Source organism: Panthera tigris, chromosome A2 (assembly GCF_018350195.1).
Source record: "Panthera tigris isolate Pti1 chromosome A2, P.tigris_Pti1_mat1.1, whole genome shotgun sequence".
NCBI classification, from domain to species: domain Eukaryota; kingdom Metazoa; phylum Chordata; class Mammalia; order Carnivora; family Felidae; genus Panthera; species Panthera tigris.
The window spans coordinates 6,249,721-6,266,689 of record NC_056661.1 but is presented as its reverse complement, the minus strand read 5'-3'; the positions used below and the strand labels follow the sequence as shown (position 1 = coordinate 6,266,689).

Here is a 16,969-nt window from a genome sequence, read left to right as displayed (position 1 = left end):
AGAACAGCGTGTATTTTTTTCCTCTGGGCAAAGAACTTTTCACATTTTCCCTGTTGGCCTCCTGTCTTTGCCCCTGCCTCTTCCCCAGGTCCCCGCGCACAAACGGCTCTGTGGTACAGTCTCTGCAGCGGGCCCGGTGCACGCCGATCGATGGCCCCTCTCAGCAGTGGGCAGACGGTGCTAATTAGGCCCCGAAGCAGCGGTCGTGGCGGTCGTGGCGGTGTGCAGACAGCGCTAGGCGGCCGGGTGCTCACCTCTGCTCCGTGGCCCCGATCCCAGCACCGCACCGCCACCCCCTCCGTCCCACCATGGCTGTCTGGTTTAGGAAGACACGAGGGCAGGACGAACGCCCATTCCTGCCTCTCTCTGCCAAGGGCAGAGTGACTGACCCACAACATCTGTTCTGCTCCTGCAGAAAGATGGCTGTACCTCAACGAGTTTATTGGTTGGTTCAAAGGCTCTACGGAAGGGCGTCCGACTCTGGGTTTCAGCTCGTGTCGTGATCTCGCGGTTCATGGGTTCGAGCCCCACATGGGGCTCTGTGCCGACAGCTCGGAGCCTGCTTGGGATTCTCTGTCTCCCTCTCCCTCCGCCCCTCTCCCACTCGTTCTCTTTCTCTCTCTAAATAAATAAACTTTAAAAATAAAAAATGAAAGCTTTACTGAGCTATAACTCACGTACCATACGGCTCCCCCACGTAAGTGGGGTCCCAGTCACCACAGTCAGTGTTAGAACCCCACAGAGAAAGCGTATACCCCTTAGCTGTCGCCCTCTGTTCTCCCCCAGTCCCACACGGCCGTCAGTCTCCTTTCTGTCTCCATGGACTTGCCTCTTCTGCCCATTTTCCTGGAGACGGACGCCTACAGTATGTGGTCACTTGGGTCTGACCTCTTTCACTCAGCATATTTTCCAGGTTCATCCAGGATCCAGCCTGAAGCAGCGCCTGGTTCCTTGTAGGGCCGAGTAATAGCCCATCGTGTGAATGGACCCTGTTGTGTTTTTCCAGCCATCAGTCGACAGACCTCTGGGGCCGATTCCGCTTCTGGCTGTTGCGAAGAGTGCTGCGTGAACATTTACGTACAAGTGTTTGTGCGGGTGCCCGTTGTCGCCTCTCTCGGTCGTGTACCTGGAGGGAATGGCACCTCCACGTTTAACCGTTTGGAGAAGCACCAGTTTTCCAAAGCGCTCTACCGCCTTGCGTTCCCACCAGCAGCCCCGCGGTTTTGCGTGTGTTTGAGAATGTTGGAGGCCCCGGCCCTGGCAGGCACGCCCCCGGGCCCCTGGGTGGCTGGTGTTTTCAGGGTCTGCAGGATTTGTTTGAAGCAGGTATGGGAAGACAGCAGACCTGGAAATGACTGCCATGAGACAAGTTTGTACTCACGGCCCCCAGGAGCAGGAGGCGGGGCACGCCTCACAGGGCCGCAGGGGGCTGCCGGATGCCCCAGGGTCGGTCAGGAGCCAGAGGGCGGGCATGAGTGGAAGATGTGGGCAAGAGCCTTCACGGTGGTTTCCGTGGGAAGGAATGGTCGGGGCGGGGTGAACAGGCTTAAGACTGGCTGGATTGAAAACCCCAGCGGGCTCTGGGGTGCAGGCGCTGGCCCTGGTTGTCCGGCCCCGGGCCCTGGGGTAATCGGGGCAGGGGGACGGTGGCCCCGAGTGAAAGCCCGACGGACGAGGAGGCTGAAGCGTGGGCTCTGGGTTGCTGGGTGTGCATGTGAAAGGTGCTCTTACACAGCGAGTCGTTTCCTGTCTCTAGGAACCTGCCAGCCCTGGCAGGGGCAGGCTTTCCTGGGTCGGCAAGGTGCCACCTGTCAGATCGTCAGAAATACGGAGTAAGGGACGCCTGGGTGGCTCCGTCGGTTAAGTGTCTGACTTCCGCTCAGGTCGTGATCTTGCAGTTCATGAGTTCGAGGCCCCAGCTCGGAGCCTGGAGCCTGTTTCGGATCCTGTGTCTCCCTCTCTCTCTCTCTGCCCCTCCTCAGCTTGTGCACATACTCTCTCTCTCTCTCAGAAATAATAAATGAATAAACTTAAAAAAAAATACAGAATAAAACGACATGATTGAAGCAGCTGGTCTGTCGCAGAGCCCCCCACTCGTGTCTTGATCAGGCACTCATTTCCGTGGCTGCACATGTTCTAGAAAGACTTGATTAGTGATTGTCCACCCCTTACTTTAAAAGTCTTAAGTGGCGTGAGAGGGGCAGTCGTGGTTAGTTCCTCCAGAGGAAAAAGAATGATTTATCTCCAGAGGCCATATTGCTGTCAGATGTACAGCATTCTGTTTTTCTGTAAGAAGTCCCCCCAGCTCGGAGACTTTTGGGGAGTGTGAGCTCTCAAGAAATAGCGTGTGTGTCTGAGCAAACAAGGGTGTTCTGCAATGTAATAGTAATTTCTCAGTCAACAGGGTTCTTACGTACAGCCTGCCCTCATTTATTCCCGGATTCTGTATTTGCAAACTTAACTTCCTCGCTGAAACGTATAAGTAACCTGGGGGCGCCTGGATGGCTCAGTGGGTTAAGCGTCCGACTTCGGCTCAGGTCATGATCTCGCGGTTTGTGAGTTTGAACCCCGCGTCGGGCTCTGTGCTGACAGCTCAGAGCCTGGAGCCTGCTTTGGATTCTGTGTCTCCCTCTCTCTCTGCCCCTCCCCTGCTCACGTTCTGTCTCTGTCCCTCTCTCAAAAGTAAATAAACATTAAAAAAAAATCTTATACGTAACTCCCAAATCAGTACCTGTGGGGCGTTCACAGTCACGTGCAGCAGACGTGTCCAGTGAAAATACAAGTCCCCCAGCACGCGTGTTCCTATCCAACAAGGTGACGTGACCTTCTGCCTCCTTACTTCATCTCGTCCTTGAACAAGCGTCCTTTTTGCAGTGTGCTTAATGCCATGTTTTTCACATTTTTGTGCTCTCCGTCGGTGATTTGGCTGTTTAAAATGGCCCCCCGGTGGGGCGCGTGGGTGGCTCAGTTGGTCCCACTCGTGACTTCGGCTCAGGTCATGATCTTGTGGTCTGTGAGTTCGAGCCCCGCGTGGGGCTCTGTGCTGGCAGTGCAGAGCCTGCTTGGGATTCCGTATCCCTCTCTCTGTCCCTCCCCTGCTTGCTCTCTGTCTCTCTCTCTCTCAAATAAAAATAAGCTGTAAATACATACATACATACACGCATAAAATGGCCCCCGGGCATCGTGCTGGGGTGCTGTCGGGCATTACTGAGTGCAAAAAGGCTGTGATGCGTCTTTCGGAGGAGGAATTACGTGTGTTAGGTACACTCCGCTCCCTTCAGCCATGAGTTGTAGTCCTCCTGACCATGAGTTCAATGGTAATAAATCAACAGCATGTATGAAATAAGGTATCCTTCAAGAGAAACACACATAAAGCAAGGTTGCGTATTGATGGGCTGATGACGGGCGTGGGCAGAAGGTCCCGGGAACCTAGCCCTGTAGCTTCCCCAGGAGCGGCGATTCGGTATTGGCTAAAGCAGGCTTCGCTGCAACTTTATGGAACATCACTACGGGGAATAATGAGAGGCCGCTGCAGCTTTTTGTCTTGAAATAGCTTAAAATTCACAGGAAGTTGCAAAACTAGTACAGAGTCTCAGGTGTCCTTCACCAAGCATCCCCCAGGGATGGTAATCTGACATGACCTCAGCCCGTGGTCAAAACCAGATCACTGGCATCTGTACAGTATTGTTAACTCGGGGACAGACCCTGTTTGGGTTTTGCCAGTTGTTACCTGCACTCTTTGGTGAGGGAAAGGGAGTGAATAGTTCTAGGAAATTTTATCCTTTGTATGTAGAGATCTGAGTAACCCAACTCCACTGTCAAAGGGCAGAAGTGTTCCATCCCAAGGAAACAGTGACTCCTTAAAAAAAAAAAATACGTAAACATAATATTGACCATTTTAACCGTTTAAAAAAATTTTTTTTAATTTTTTAATGTTTATTTTTGAGAGAGAGACAGCATGAGTGGGGGAAGAGCAGAGAGGGAGAGGGAGGGAGACACAGAATCCAAAACGGGCTCCAAGCTCTGAGCTGTCAGCACAGAGTCCGATGCGGGGCTCGAACTCAGACTGCGAGATCATGACCTGAGCCGAAGTCAGACGCTTAACCAATTGAGCCACCCAGGCACCCCCATTTTAGCCATTTTTAAGAGTATATTCCAGTAACATTAGCTACATTCGCACTGTTGTGCAACCACCCCCACCTCTGTCTCCAGAACTTTCTCATCTCCCCAAACTGAGATTCTGTCCCCATGAAACATGGACTCCCAGCCCCTGGCTCCCACCATCTACTCTCTGTCTCTGGACGGGACTCCTCTAGGGACGTCCTGTGAGTGGATTCGGGCAGTATTCATCCTTTTGTGTATGGCTTATTTTGCTTAGCATGATGTCCTCAAGTTTTGTCCGTGCTGTAGCAAGCATCAGGATTTCCTTCCTCTTTATGGCTGAAAAATATTCCATAAAACAATGATTTCTTGACCCGTTTTGCGGGAGGCACTGCCCTCCATTCTACTCGGGAAACAGCGATCAGAATAAATAAGTAAGTTGTATCATATGTGAGAGAGACCACCTTACTGTTCTTTCAGCTGAAATTCTGTCCCTTGTACCCCTTTGAGTACCTGGTGTCCCTAGTCATGACGCTTAGCCATGAATACCTCAAAGTATCTTCTCAATTATCAAGGGAAGATTTAAGTTACTGTAGATTTAGTGTGTCCATCATTTATTAAACTTCTTGGGGACTAGTGATGCTCAGAAGATGTTTATGGTGACTTTTTCTCTTGCAGACTCTTTGGTTAAAGCAGAATGTGGGACACCTGGGTGGCCCAGTCGGTTAAGCATCCAACTTTGGCTCAGGTCATGATCTCGGCAGTTCACAAGTTCGAGCCCTGCACTGGGCTCCGTGCTGACAGCTCAGAGCCTGGAGCCTGCCTCAGATTCTGTGTCTCCCTCTCTCTCTCTCAGAAATAAACATTAAAAATATTTTTAAAGCAGAATGTATCTCACTTCAGGTGAGATGTCGGGTCACAGGAACAATCAGTCAGCCAGGCAAAGGACACATTTCAAGGTTGGTCCCATATTTGTATATTTGAATCATAATTGCCTAGGTGGGGTTTACAGTGGTGTCGAAATGGCAGGAAATGCCTGCCCTGGACCACAGAGGCCTCAATTTATGACTTTCACCTTGGTGAATGGGTGTTCATATATGAGAGAGAGCCTCATCACCTTTGTCTTTATGATAATAGCAGTGGTAAGCCAGTTAGTATCATGACGCTGGGGTGTTTGGGGTCACTGGGCAAATGTCACCCCCACCATACAGAGCTGTGTTACAGAATGAACGGCTACGGATACATGTTCCGTGTGGAATATGGCATCACGCCGCCTAGTGCTTAAGTCTCAGCTGATAAGCTCTGTTCATTACTCCTGGACCAGTTTTCTCTCCGACATGTACCCAACTGCATGTTTCCAACCACCCTGAATTTCCATCTAAGTTAAAACTTTCAGAATGCAGAATCCCACTGTGCAGAAAAGCTCTTAAGTACATGTTCCTCTAGTGCTGGTCCCTTAGCCACCCCAAACGTCATGGTCTGCGTGCGGCAGAGAACCACGGTCCCCACTACTTCCCTGTGTGACAAAAAACGAAGCTTGGGGTGGGGGCACCTGGGTGGCTCAGTGGGTTTAAGCGTCCAATTCTCAGTTTTGGCTCAGGTCATGATCTCATGGTTCCTGAATTCGGGCCCCACATTGGGCTCCATGCTGACAGTGTGGAGCCTGCTTGGGATTCTCTCTCTCTGTCTCTGCCCTTCCCCTGCTCGCTCTCTCTCTCTCTCTCTCTCTGTCTCAAAAATAAACAAAATAAACTAAAAAAAACAAACAAAAACAGAAAATGAAGCTTGGGTGCCCGGGGGGACCCAGGAGCCAGGTCAGAAAGGCTAGTGGACAGATTTCTTCCTTTTTTAAAAAAAATTTTTATTTTATTTTATTTTATTTTATTTTATTTATTTATTTATTTTTTTTTTTTTGAGAGAGAGTGCGTGAGCAAACTGGGAGGAAAAGAGAGAGAGGGGGACGGGATCTGAAGTGGGCTCTGTGCTGACAGCAGAAAGCCCGACACAGGGCTTGAACTCACGAACTGTGAGATCATGGCTTGAGCCAAAGTCAGATACTCAACTGACTGAGCCACCCAGGCGCCCACAGTCGCCTCCAGATTTCTTCCTAACGTTGCTCTTTGTCCTCGCCTGGAATAGAGCTTTCAGTGTGGTTTTCACCCTGAGAATGAATTAGCCAAGCAGCCCATCTCAGCTCAACTTGATTTGTCAAATAGAAGAGGGTGAGAGTTTGGCCTTCTGAATTTCATCTTTCCATCAGTGGGAAAGGTGACCAGAGAATTACACACATCCTATCATCTCGTTTCCTACATTAACGAGCAGATGAGTGTGAAGAACCCTTTGGAGCCCCTGTCGAGTGTCAGGTTGGTTTGCAGTCGTAGCGTAAAATAGGATTGGCACCTCTCGTCTGTCCGCTCTGCTGCTCACATTCTATCAGAGTGCTTTTACGGTCAGGGGCGCGTGTGGCCACACATCGTGCCCTGCAGTCTCTGGGTCTCGGAGTCATCCTGACATCCGATCTCGGGTTAATTACAGCCGTGTGTGTGTGTGTGTGTGTGTGTGTGTGTGTGTGTGTGTGTGTGTGTGATGTCGGCACGAGCCACGCCAAGCGCAGAGCTCTTGGTGATTTTAGATTATTTACAGTGAATATAAACTACTCTCCACCTTTTACCTCCTGCCAAGATGGAAGGGGTGTCGGGGTTTTTTTGTTGTTATTTTACCAAAGGAGAAGATATTGTGCGATTTCCACACTAAATGGTCACAGTGGGGACCAATTTCCTGCCCTCCAGACCCGCTGTCTCAGCCAATACAGTAGGAGAAGACGCGGCTTTACATTTCTAGAAGGATCACACGGAGGCATAAAAGCGACGCAGCCCGGCCTCGCACCACGCCGGGTCCTGGAGCCCGGACCGTGAGCATGGGGAACACGCATTCCAAAAGCAGTGACCGAGACGACGCGCTCCGTGGCCGCCCCGAGCTGTCTTTCTACAGCTCTTTTCCTCGGAAATGGAGCGAGAACGTCTTTCTGGATAACGAGCTGCTGACCTCCAAGATCCTGTCCGTGCTGCGGCCACAGTCGGAACGGGGCTTCCGGACGGGCCAGCTCCACTACCCTGCCCGCTTTCTCAGCACCAACTCTGTGTTTGCCTCTGTCGCAGCGTCCTTAAAGGAGCACCCGAGGGCCACCCTCTTGTCCGATGGCAGCCCGGCCCTGTCCAGGAATGTCGGCATGACGGTCTCACAGAAGGGGGGGCCACAGCCAGCACCCAGCCCGGCGGGAACGGGGACGCAGCTCGGGTAAGTCGGGTCCGTCTCTGCGCCAGGGGCAGCTACAGGTGAAGGGAGGGAGCAGGATGGGACATTCCCCTGGGACCCCGCAGATGGCCTCTCAGAAAGGAGACCCTCAGGTCCGTGTGAATCTGATCGTAGGCCCCCAGCCACACGGTGAAATTCCTATTCACACTTGCTTCCGAGATTCTGGGTGTACTTGGCCTCTTGCAGCCAGCTGGGTTCATACCCTTGAAGGGCCCTTGGGCGGGGTTTCTGTCCGAGCCTGAGATGATGGTAGAAGTCCCACTGAGGTTGCCGTGGAGGTGGCATCCCGTTACTAACGCCTTAACCCTGTCCTCCGTGGACTCAAGGTGGTTCCCATATTTCTCCGTTCAGCGGCGTTTCGGTTGAAAACCTAATGCTAACAGATGTCATCACGGTGGTCCTTGCACGGGTTGGCGGGGAAGGGGGCTGATTATCTTTTTCCGTTAAGAAGGGTTCTCCACCCTCACCTGTGAGTGTGGCTGTGTCCACCTAACTCTCACTCGAAAGAATTGCGGGGGCTCCGTGGGCTCCAGTGGCCATTAAAGGAAGCGTACAATCCAACTCACCCTGAGAACATACCGGCACATTGAATTGAAGTCAGTTATGATGGGGGGACGTCCTAATGATATGATTTTTACAAAGGATCTGTGGGGAGCTTGGGTGACTCTGTCCCGGTTAAGCGTCCGACTCTTGGTTTCGGCTCGGGTCATGGTCTCGCGGTTCGTGGGTTCAAGCCCCATGTCGGGCTCCGCGCTGAGAGTGTATAAAGTCTGCTTGGGATCCTCTCTCTCCTTTTCTCTCTGCCCCTCCCCTGCTCACTCGCTCTCCCTCCCTCCCTCCTTCTCTCTCTCCCTCTCTCAGTAAACTTCAAAAAAAAAAAAGGTAAAATCAATTCTTTTAAAAACAAAAAGATCTGTGACAAAGTTTAAGTGCATATAGAAATCTGGAAAGTTCTCAAATAGATTTGCCTTCCTAGAAAGGGTGTGTATGTGTATTTAATTGAGATTTTTTGAATAATGGTTTTTATGATTTTTATTTAGACCAGTCACAGGAGAGATGGATGAAGCCGACTCCGTATTTTTAAAATTTAAGCAGGCAGCTGATGACTCTCTTTCGCTTACATCTTCGAGTGCCGAGCCCATTTTTGTAGAAGGTACGGCCCTCTTGCGTCTTTCCCAGGTGCCACGCTGGGAAAGTGCCGGGACCCCTATCCTTGTGTCCACGGGACACGGCCTGGGGCGGCCCAGAGCCAGTGGAGCAGTGGCCGCTTTTTCTTCCCTCAGACCCTTGCACGGCCTCGCTGAGGAGTGAGATCGAGTCAGATGCCCGCGAGTTCGAGGCCGAGTCCTGGAGCCTCTCTGTGGATGCCGCGTATGCAAAGAAACAAAAGAGAGAGGTGGTAAAGAGGCAGGATGTGCTCTATGGTGAGAAGTTCTGCACCATCACGCTGACCTTCTACCTCCTTCTTTTCCATCTTTGTTTTGATTGATTGCGCCTGGGAGTCTGGGCTCCGCTGGGACCTCCGGCTCCGTCTGCTCCCCCAGGGCAGCCCTGCTCTCCCAGTCAGGGAAGAGGTGGCCAGGGAGGGCTTTGTGGGAACGCATCCCTGAGGACGAGCGTGGCCGAGTGCCCAGTCCTGACTCATCCTGACCCTGCTGGTGACCCTGAGAGAGAAGACTCCCCCAGGCCTGTCCCAGCCATCCCTGGTGACCACAGACAACACCCCCCCCCCAGGGGGTTGGGAGACATGTGACGTAGCACTGGCTCCCGGTTGGGACACCCCTTCCCGCTGGCCATTGGAGGACCTGGCTGTGGACAGCCGCTGTCCTGAGATGGGAGGTTACAGGTCACTGTGCAAAGCGTGGCTCTCAAACAAGAGCCCGTCCCCAGGCCAGGTGCCGCATTGGGTGCCCTACGTAGGTCCCTTTGGGCCTCTGGACTTTCTATAAGCAGGATGACAAAAACCCAAGACAGCCACACTGGAATCTGAGGCCCTTCTCTCCCCAAAGCCCTCGCTTGTTCTTAACGATTCTCCCTCCATGGGAATCATTCACCAGGACTGACACCGTTATGTCGTCCGAGGAGGCATTTTCTGCCCCTCGTCGGGGTTCTGTGAGGAGATTCTGGCACACACGGGTCTTCACCGTTCGCTGGTGTCCGGCTGGTGGTGGTGTCCCCTGACACCTGGGTCCCTCCCGTGTCACACACTGAGCTTTCTGCCCAGGCTGGAGGGGGTTGGGGTGTGGGCAGGAGGGGACCCTGATAGATGCTTCGCCTCAGGACTCCAGAGCAGGGCAGAGACTATGCAGGGAGGTGCAGAGAGGACCAGTCTGGATGCTTCCATCCAGGCAGCCCTTTGCCACATTGTCTCACCCTCTGGGCAAACACAGTCTGCGTCCAGCCCCCATGGCCGGCAGCTCTGGGCCGGGCTGTGTTGACCTTTGGTCTCCTAACAGCATCAAGGCCGTGATTTAAACAACAGGTAAACTCCAACACAGAACCTGATCTTTCTTTGCCTTTTCACAGAGAATTAAATTCCTCACCTGAGCTCTGCTTTCTTGTCAGTTGTAGTCTGGGTCTGGTCAGTGACGTGCACAGACGTGTGAGTTTCACATCCGAAGGAATAGTGTTCATCAGAACAGTCTTCCTGATAGGGCGGCTGGGTGGCTCAAGTTGGTTAAGTGTCCGACTTCGGCTCAGGTCATGATCTCACAGTTCGTGGGTTCGAGCTCCGAGTCGGGCTCTGCACTGACAGCTTCGAGCCTGGAGCCCGCTTTGGATTGTCTCCCTCTCTCTGCCCCTCCCCCGCTCACTCGCTCACTCGCTCACTCACTGTCTCTCTCTCAAAAATAAACATTAAAAATCAAAAAAAAAAAAAAAGAACACAGAACAATCTTCCTGCCTAAAACAGCCTTGAAATGTCTTCGGGCGTGAAATCCTCCTGTGAATTTGGGGTCCCAGCACACGTCCCGGGTCCTCTCTTTCCTGATATCACCCCAGCCCTGGCTGCTCCCTTACATTAGGACCTCCGCAGCGCTGGGCCCCGGGGCGGGGGGAGGGGAAGCCTGCCCCCAGGCGGGGAGACCCCCAGGGCCAGGGCCCCGGTGCCGAGCTGGAAGCAGCCGGCCGGGCACGCGGTGGGCCGGCGGCCCGCGTGATGCCACCGTGGGCGCCCTCCCGGCGCGGGTGAGTCCCCTGGTCCGTGTCCCCGCAGAGCTGGTGCAGACGGAGGTGCACCACGTACGGACGCTCAAGATCATGCTGAAGGTCTACTCCAGGGCCCTGCAGGAGGAGCTACAGTTCAGCAGCCAGGCCGTCAGCCGCCTCTTCCCGGGAGTGGACGACCTGCTGGACTTGCACAGCCACTTCCTGTCTCGGCTGAAGGAGCGCCGCCGGGAGTCCCTGGAGGAGGGCAGTGACCGGAACTACGTCATCCAGAAGATCGGGGACCTCCTGGTGCAGCAGGTGGGCACGGCCGGGCCGGGCCAGTCTCTGCTCACTGAGAGGCCGTGGCCCTGGGCCGTCACGGGTGTGCGTGCAGCTCGTGGTCAGAAGCAGGCGCCTGCGTGCCAAGCGCGCTTGTGCGAACATGTCCGCCCTTGCAGGCGGGGCTTTGGTCTGGTTCGCTGGCTGGGTTGTGTTGTGTTGTGTCTTGTTTTCCGGTTTTGACCTCCGTGTCTCCGGCTGTTAGAAGCGTATCTGTGGTATGGGGCGCCTGGGTGGCTCAGTCGGTTGAGCATCTGACTTCGGCTCAGGTCACGATCTCGCGGTCCGTGAGCTCGAGCCCCGCGTCGGGCTCTGGGCTGATGGCTCAGAGCCTGGAGCCTGCTTCCGATTCTGTGTCTCCCTCTCTCTCTGCCCCTCCCCCGTTCATGCTGTGTCTCTCTCTGTCTCAAAAATAAATAAATGGTAAAAAAAAAAATTAAAAAAAAAAAAAAAAGAAGCGTATCTGTGGTAAAGGGCCCCAAGCCTAACCTGACTCCTGAGTCGACTTGTGAGCCTCAGCCAGGATTGACAGAGGGGACCCGTCAGTCCCCGTCTGCCCTCGGGGTGCTCGAAGCATCCCGAGTCCGCGAATCAAGAGCTAATTAGAAGAATACCCCTTTTGCTTGGAAATCTGTCTAACGTGCTGCAGCTCAAATTGATGCTCCCTTCTTGGATTTCAGGAAATGTTACAGCACTGTGACGTAGTAAAGCCCATTCGAAGGTTTTCTCCTTTTGCCTCACTGCACCTTGCGTGGAGGCCCCCGTACTGAAGCGTTTCTCTGCCTGCGTGTATGTTAGACAAGAAAGGGGAATCCCAAGTCAACTCGAGACACATTTTCACGGAATCAACTGAGCCAGACGAGAACACGCCCTGGTGGTTTGCACCCTCCCTTTCAGTAACGTCTCCGTTGTCTTTCTGCAGTTTTCAGGCGAAAATGGGGACAGAATGAAAGAAAAATACGGTGTCTTTTGTAGCGGCCACAACGAGGCGGTCAGTCATTATAAGTTGCTGCTGCAGCAAAACAAGAAATTTCAAAGCTTGATCAAGGTAAAAAAAAAAAAAAATTTTTTTTTTTTTTTTTTTTTTTTTTTTTTTTTTTTTTTTTAATTAAAAAATGCATCCTCTTTGCTCTGGATTGTTTTCCACAGGACCGTAATCTTTGAAGAGCTTAAGGTTATAAGGTACCTGTTATAAACCAGGGATTTTCAAGTTTATTTATTTATTTTGAAAGAGACAGAGACAGTGCAAGTGGGGAAGGGGCAGAGAGAGGGGAAGACAGAGAATCCCAAGCAGGCTCTGCACTGTCAGCTTGGAGCCTGATGCGGGGCTCGAACTCACGAAACCGTGAGATCATGACCTGAGCCGAAACCAAGAGTCCTGGACGCTTAACCCACTGAGCCACCCAGGCACCCCAAGTTTTTCTTTCATTTTAACCACAAACCTGTTCGGAGCACGTCAGTGAAATCTGGAGAATTGCGAGATGTAAAACAAAGCAAAGCACACCCAGGGCTTTGTTCCTGGCCACACCAGCAGGCCACGGCGTGGAACCTGCTGACCACCACTCCTCAGACTGCTGAGGGGACACAAGTGTCATTCCCTCGTCCTGGGAACCACCCCTCTGGAGCCACCCATTCGGCCTTCATAACTTACTCCACACCTTTGCCCCCCCACCTCGCCTCCTTCCCTCTCTGGTCCCATTTGTCCCTTGAGGCCTGGGAAATGACCCACACCTGCCTTCTGCCTAGTCACGTGCAGGTGCTCACAGCCCAGAACCAAAAATGCAACATCCAACCTGAGTCCCCGGGGAGGGGCAAGCCCCTGTCTCCCGCATCCTTGCAAGTGCACCTGGGTTAAGGTCACTTGGCTGTCAGCATGCCTTCTGTAGCTTGGTCCCCGAGGACTTTAGTTGGAAGTGATAGCCAATAACTAATGGTCTAGAGTTAAGAATGACAGGTTTTGGGGGCACCTGGGTGGCTCAGTCGTTAAGCATCCGTTTCTGGAGTTCTGCTCGCGTCACAAGCTCATGACTCGTGAGTTCGAGCCCCGAGTCAGGCTCTAAGCTGGCAGTGTGGAGCCTACTTAGGATTTTCTCTCCCTCTCATTCTCTCTCCCTGTCTCTCTGCCCCTCCTTCGCATGCTCTCTCTCTCTCTCAAAATAAATAAACTTTAAAAAAAAAGAATGACAGGTTTTTAAATTCCGCCCCATTGCAGTTGCAGTGGATGTAGACGGGAAAGGCAGAGGGTCCGTTTGAGGTTGTCCCTGGAACTTCACAAACCCCAGAGTCCTCCTCTGGTCCTCCTCAAAAGTGGCTCCACAATGGCTGCATTCCTGGAGTGCTTGAGTGTCGAGGGAGCAGAGAAGCAGAATGTGTGGTATGCTCTGGAGGGCACCAGCAACCGTGCTCCGCCCTGCCAGGAGCTGGCTTCCGGTGACTGCTTCTTGGGTTCTTAGCCAGAGGTGTGCGTCGGGTGCCAGCAGGCGGCTGCCTCAGAGGCACAGGCTCAGGGTAGTTCCAGATGGTTCTGGCAGCCGTCAGTCGGGGTCCTTGTGTGTATATGCACGCATGTGTATGTGGGCATGTGTGATATACAGCTCTCTGGGTGATTCCCTACCGCCCCCTGTATTTTTGAGAGAGAGAGCACAAGCCGGGGGGGGAGGGGGGGAGAGGCAGGGAGAGAGAAGGGGACAGCGGATCCAAAGCAGGCTCCAGGCTCTGTGCTGACAGCAGAGAACCCGAGGCGGGGCTCAGACTCCCGAACCACGAGATCATGACCTGAGCCGAAGTCAGACGCTTTAACCGACGGAGCCACCCAAGTGCCCCTCTTTTTTTTTTTTTTTTTTAAAGTTTATTTATTTATTTTGAGGGACAGAGAGAGAGAGAAGGAGAGAAAGAGTCCCAAGCAGGCTCTGTGCTTTCAGAGCTCAACGCAGGGCTCGAACTCAGGAACCTTGAGATTATGACCTGAGGCAAAATCAAGAGTTGGATGTTCAACGCACGGAGCCACCCAGGCACCCTGGTTCTGGTTTCTTCTTCCTGGGTTTTACAGAGGCCCTCCTTTACAAGAGGGGACACTGCCTTTGCTTCGGCGGCCTTTCTGCGCACAGCAGATGAGCCCCCCTTTCAAGTACTCAGTGAAGCAACAGAGAGAAAAGGCCTTGGCGACCTGAAAAAGGAAGGTGCCCCCAGCTGATTTGGCAGGAGCCAGGGTGCCAGCGGGGCATTTTGTTTCCCATTGCCTAGAAAATCGGCAACTTTTCCATCGTGCGGCGGCTTGGTGTGCAGGAATGTATCCTCCTGGTCACGCAGCGCATAACCAAGTACCCGGTGCTGGTGGAGCGCATTATTCAGAACACAGAAGGTACAGTAGCTCTCCTCGCGGCCTCGCCCACTGCCGCTTGGAGGGGCGATCTCGGTCTTCCTGCCCCGTTTTAGCAGTGGGTTGGAGAAGCACCCCCTCTGTGCTCCCTCCCTGGTTCTCTGGAGCCATCGCGGCTCAGCAGTCATTAGCCGAGCTGCCACCATGCCGAATCCGCCGTGCTGGGTTGTGGGGTTTCCGACTCAAGAAAGATGGGGTGCCGGTCTTACTTGCCCGCTGTCACCCCGCAGCCCCTGGCACAGGCTGGGCCACAGAAGGCCCTGGGTCGTCATCCAGGGAGCGGATGAATGTTGGTCCCGACAGGCACAGAGATGGCCTTCGTGTCACGTGCCTGGAACCTGGGCGGGCGGAGGAGAAAGGGCCCACGGGCCAGCCCGGGGTTCTCAGAGGCCAGGGCCTGACCACACGAGCCCCACCCCCAGGAGACTCGGGCCCTGTGAGAACGAGCAGATTCTTGGAGCTACAGGGGCCAGCTCTGGGTGATGGCGGGAGGTGGAGGGAGTCTTCTGGGCAGAGCTGGTGGGCACGGGGTTGGGGCCGGGGGGGCGGGGGGCATTCACCGAGGAGGGGCAGGCAGCAGGGCTAGGCAGGGCCGCTTCTGTCTCTCAGTCACGCGTCGGCTTCCACGTTCAGCGGAGGCTGTCTCAGCGGGAACCAGATGCCGCCGCCTTTGTCTGGAGAAGCATTTACATTCAGGCGCTGGTTGGGAGGTGATTCTTGAGGGTCCTCTGAGCAGTGGCTTCAGGGAGCGCACCTCGTAGAGCCCATAGCACGTCCGCCTCTGTCGTGTTTGTGAACGGGGACACAGGAAGGCGCTAACCCTGCGGTGTGTGGCAGCCGGCAGCGAGGACCACAGAGACCTGAGCCAGGCCCTGAAGCTCATCAGAGACATCATCTCGCAAGTGGACGCCAAGGTCAGCGAGTTCGAGAGAGGCCAGCGCCTCCGGGAGATCGCGGGGAGGGTGGACCTGAAGTCCTCCAGCAAGCTCAAGAACGGCCTGACCTTCCGCAAGGAGGACATGTTACAGCGGCAGCTGCATCTGGAGGGCACGCTGTGCTGGAAGACCACGTCGGGGCGCCTGAAAGGTAAGGCTGGGCCCCCGCCTCCGGGGGGCAGCCGCGGAAGGGCCCCCGCGTCCCCGAGCCTCCCGCTCACTGCCCGGGGGCTACTGTGGGCCCCGCCTCCAAAACCCACAGTGCACTTCCAGACCAGAGAGCACGCTGGCCTCCGGCCCGCGTTTTCCCGGGCCAAACCACGAGCTTCTGGAAACCTCCTAACCTGTCTGTTGACGCCAGCATCTTTCAAGATCGTTGGTGGGGAGTGCTTGAGGTGGCCAGGGATCAGATGTGCTTGTTCGTAGCTCGCACGGGCGAGCATCCGGCAGGCAATTTAGCGCCTCCTGGGTCCACGACACCCAGGTGGGTGGTGGGAGGGCTGTGCCCTCGGGGGCTCCAGCCAGTGGGCAGAAAGGGGGAAAGAAGGAAGGAAGCCAAAAGTAGCGAGAAGTGCAGTAAATGCTTGCGAGGAGGAGCGCGCAGGCCTCAGGCGAGAGGACTCTTGGGGAGAGGCGTCTGGTCTGGGTGTCTGGAGAGGGTACTGCTCCTGCTTGCTGAGACACACGGGCTCCGGCTGGACACGCCGTGCAGGATGTTCCAGGGCTCTGCTGTCAGATGTCCCCGCAGGGACAAGGGGCCTGAGGGCAGGCCACGACGTCCCTGGCTCAAGTCCCCACTGACCTGGGAGCGGGGGGGGGGGGGGGGGGGGGGGGGACGACACAATTCATGTTTGAGGAATCAGCCAGAGAATCTCAGAGGCCAGGCCTGCAGGTGCCATCACAACAGGGACCGAATGGCAGGTTCAACAACCTGCAGGAGGAGACTCCAGCCACTGATCTGTGCCAAATGTTGGAACCCAGGAGGTGATGGAGAGCCGTGAGGTAGACGGAAACCCTCAGGCTCCTGCAGAAGCATCATGGCACCAGGCTGAGCGACCAGCCCCCCTGCCCTGGGGCTAGAGCCTTCCCTGGACGCATGGGTCTGCCTGGCAGGACCCATGTGGCCCTGCGACCCTGTGAGACATTTCCTTCTGTGCTTTCTCATTAGATGTTCTCGTTGTCCTTCTGACTGATGTGCTTTTGCTGCTACAAGAAAAGGATCAAAAATACGTCTTTGCCTCCGTGGTACGTATCCCATCTCGTCAGATGTTGGGTCCTGCCCTCTGGGACGTTAGGGGGTGGCTGTGAAGCTGAATCGGAGGGCGGCCAGGAAGACACATCCAAAAGTTCACCCGCTGTCCCACGTCCTCCCAGGGGCCAGGAGGTTCCAACAGGGCAGGAGTAGAATTTTCCGAGACCCAGGGTCCTGTCTGATTGCCTGAGGAGGCCTCAGGGCCTTGGGCTGACATCCTGTCTGGTCTTAGCCTCCTTGTCTCCGTGACTCTTCCTCTCTCAGGGGCTTGGGGGTTCGGGGGCTCCCGCATCCTTGCCAGGAGATCCCCTCCTTCCTTCCCTACCAAAGACCCCAGCTCAGGCAGCTGCTCCCTGGGAGCTGTGAGCATCTTGGCCCCATGGCGCTCTGATCCCGGGATACCCTTGTCACGGGAGCCAAGCCTGGCCTGCATAGGGCTGGTTTCTCCTGGGGCCTCTCTCATTGGCTTGCCATCCTCTCCCCGTATCTTCATATGGCGTC

General features: G+C 54.5%; 1 protein-coding gene across 2 annotated transcripts in view; it reads left to right on the top strand.

The window, feature by feature from the left end:
* Positions 1 to 16,969, top strand: part of ARHGEF18 (Rho/Rac guanine nucleotide exchange factor 18) — a 55,382-nt gene that overhangs the window by 27,488 nt on the left and 10,925 nt on the right. The window contains exons 2-9 of one of the 2 annotated variants that reach the window (XM_042978064.1): positions 7,260 to 7,398; positions 8,457 to 8,569; positions 8,700 to 8,840; positions 10,631 to 10,881; positions 11,825 to 11,950; positions 14,146 to 14,263; positions 15,119 to 15,367; positions 16,385 to 16,461. In XM_042978064.1, coding sequence (XP_042833998.1) covers positions 7,331 to 7,398; positions 8,457 to 8,569; positions 8,700 to 8,840; positions 10,631 to 10,881; positions 11,825 to 11,950; positions 14,146 to 14,263; positions 15,119 to 15,367; positions 16,385 to 16,461 — 1,143 coding nt within the window. In that variant the 5' untranslated portion in view covers positions 7,260 to 7,330. Of the gene's footprint in view, positions 1 to 6,663; positions 7,399 to 8,456; positions 8,570 to 8,699; positions 8,841 to 10,630; positions 10,882 to 11,824; positions 11,951 to 14,145; positions 14,264 to 15,118; positions 15,368 to 16,384; positions 16,462 to 16,969 lie in introns of those variants that run through there. The other variant, XM_042978063.1, reaches the window with a different exon arrangement.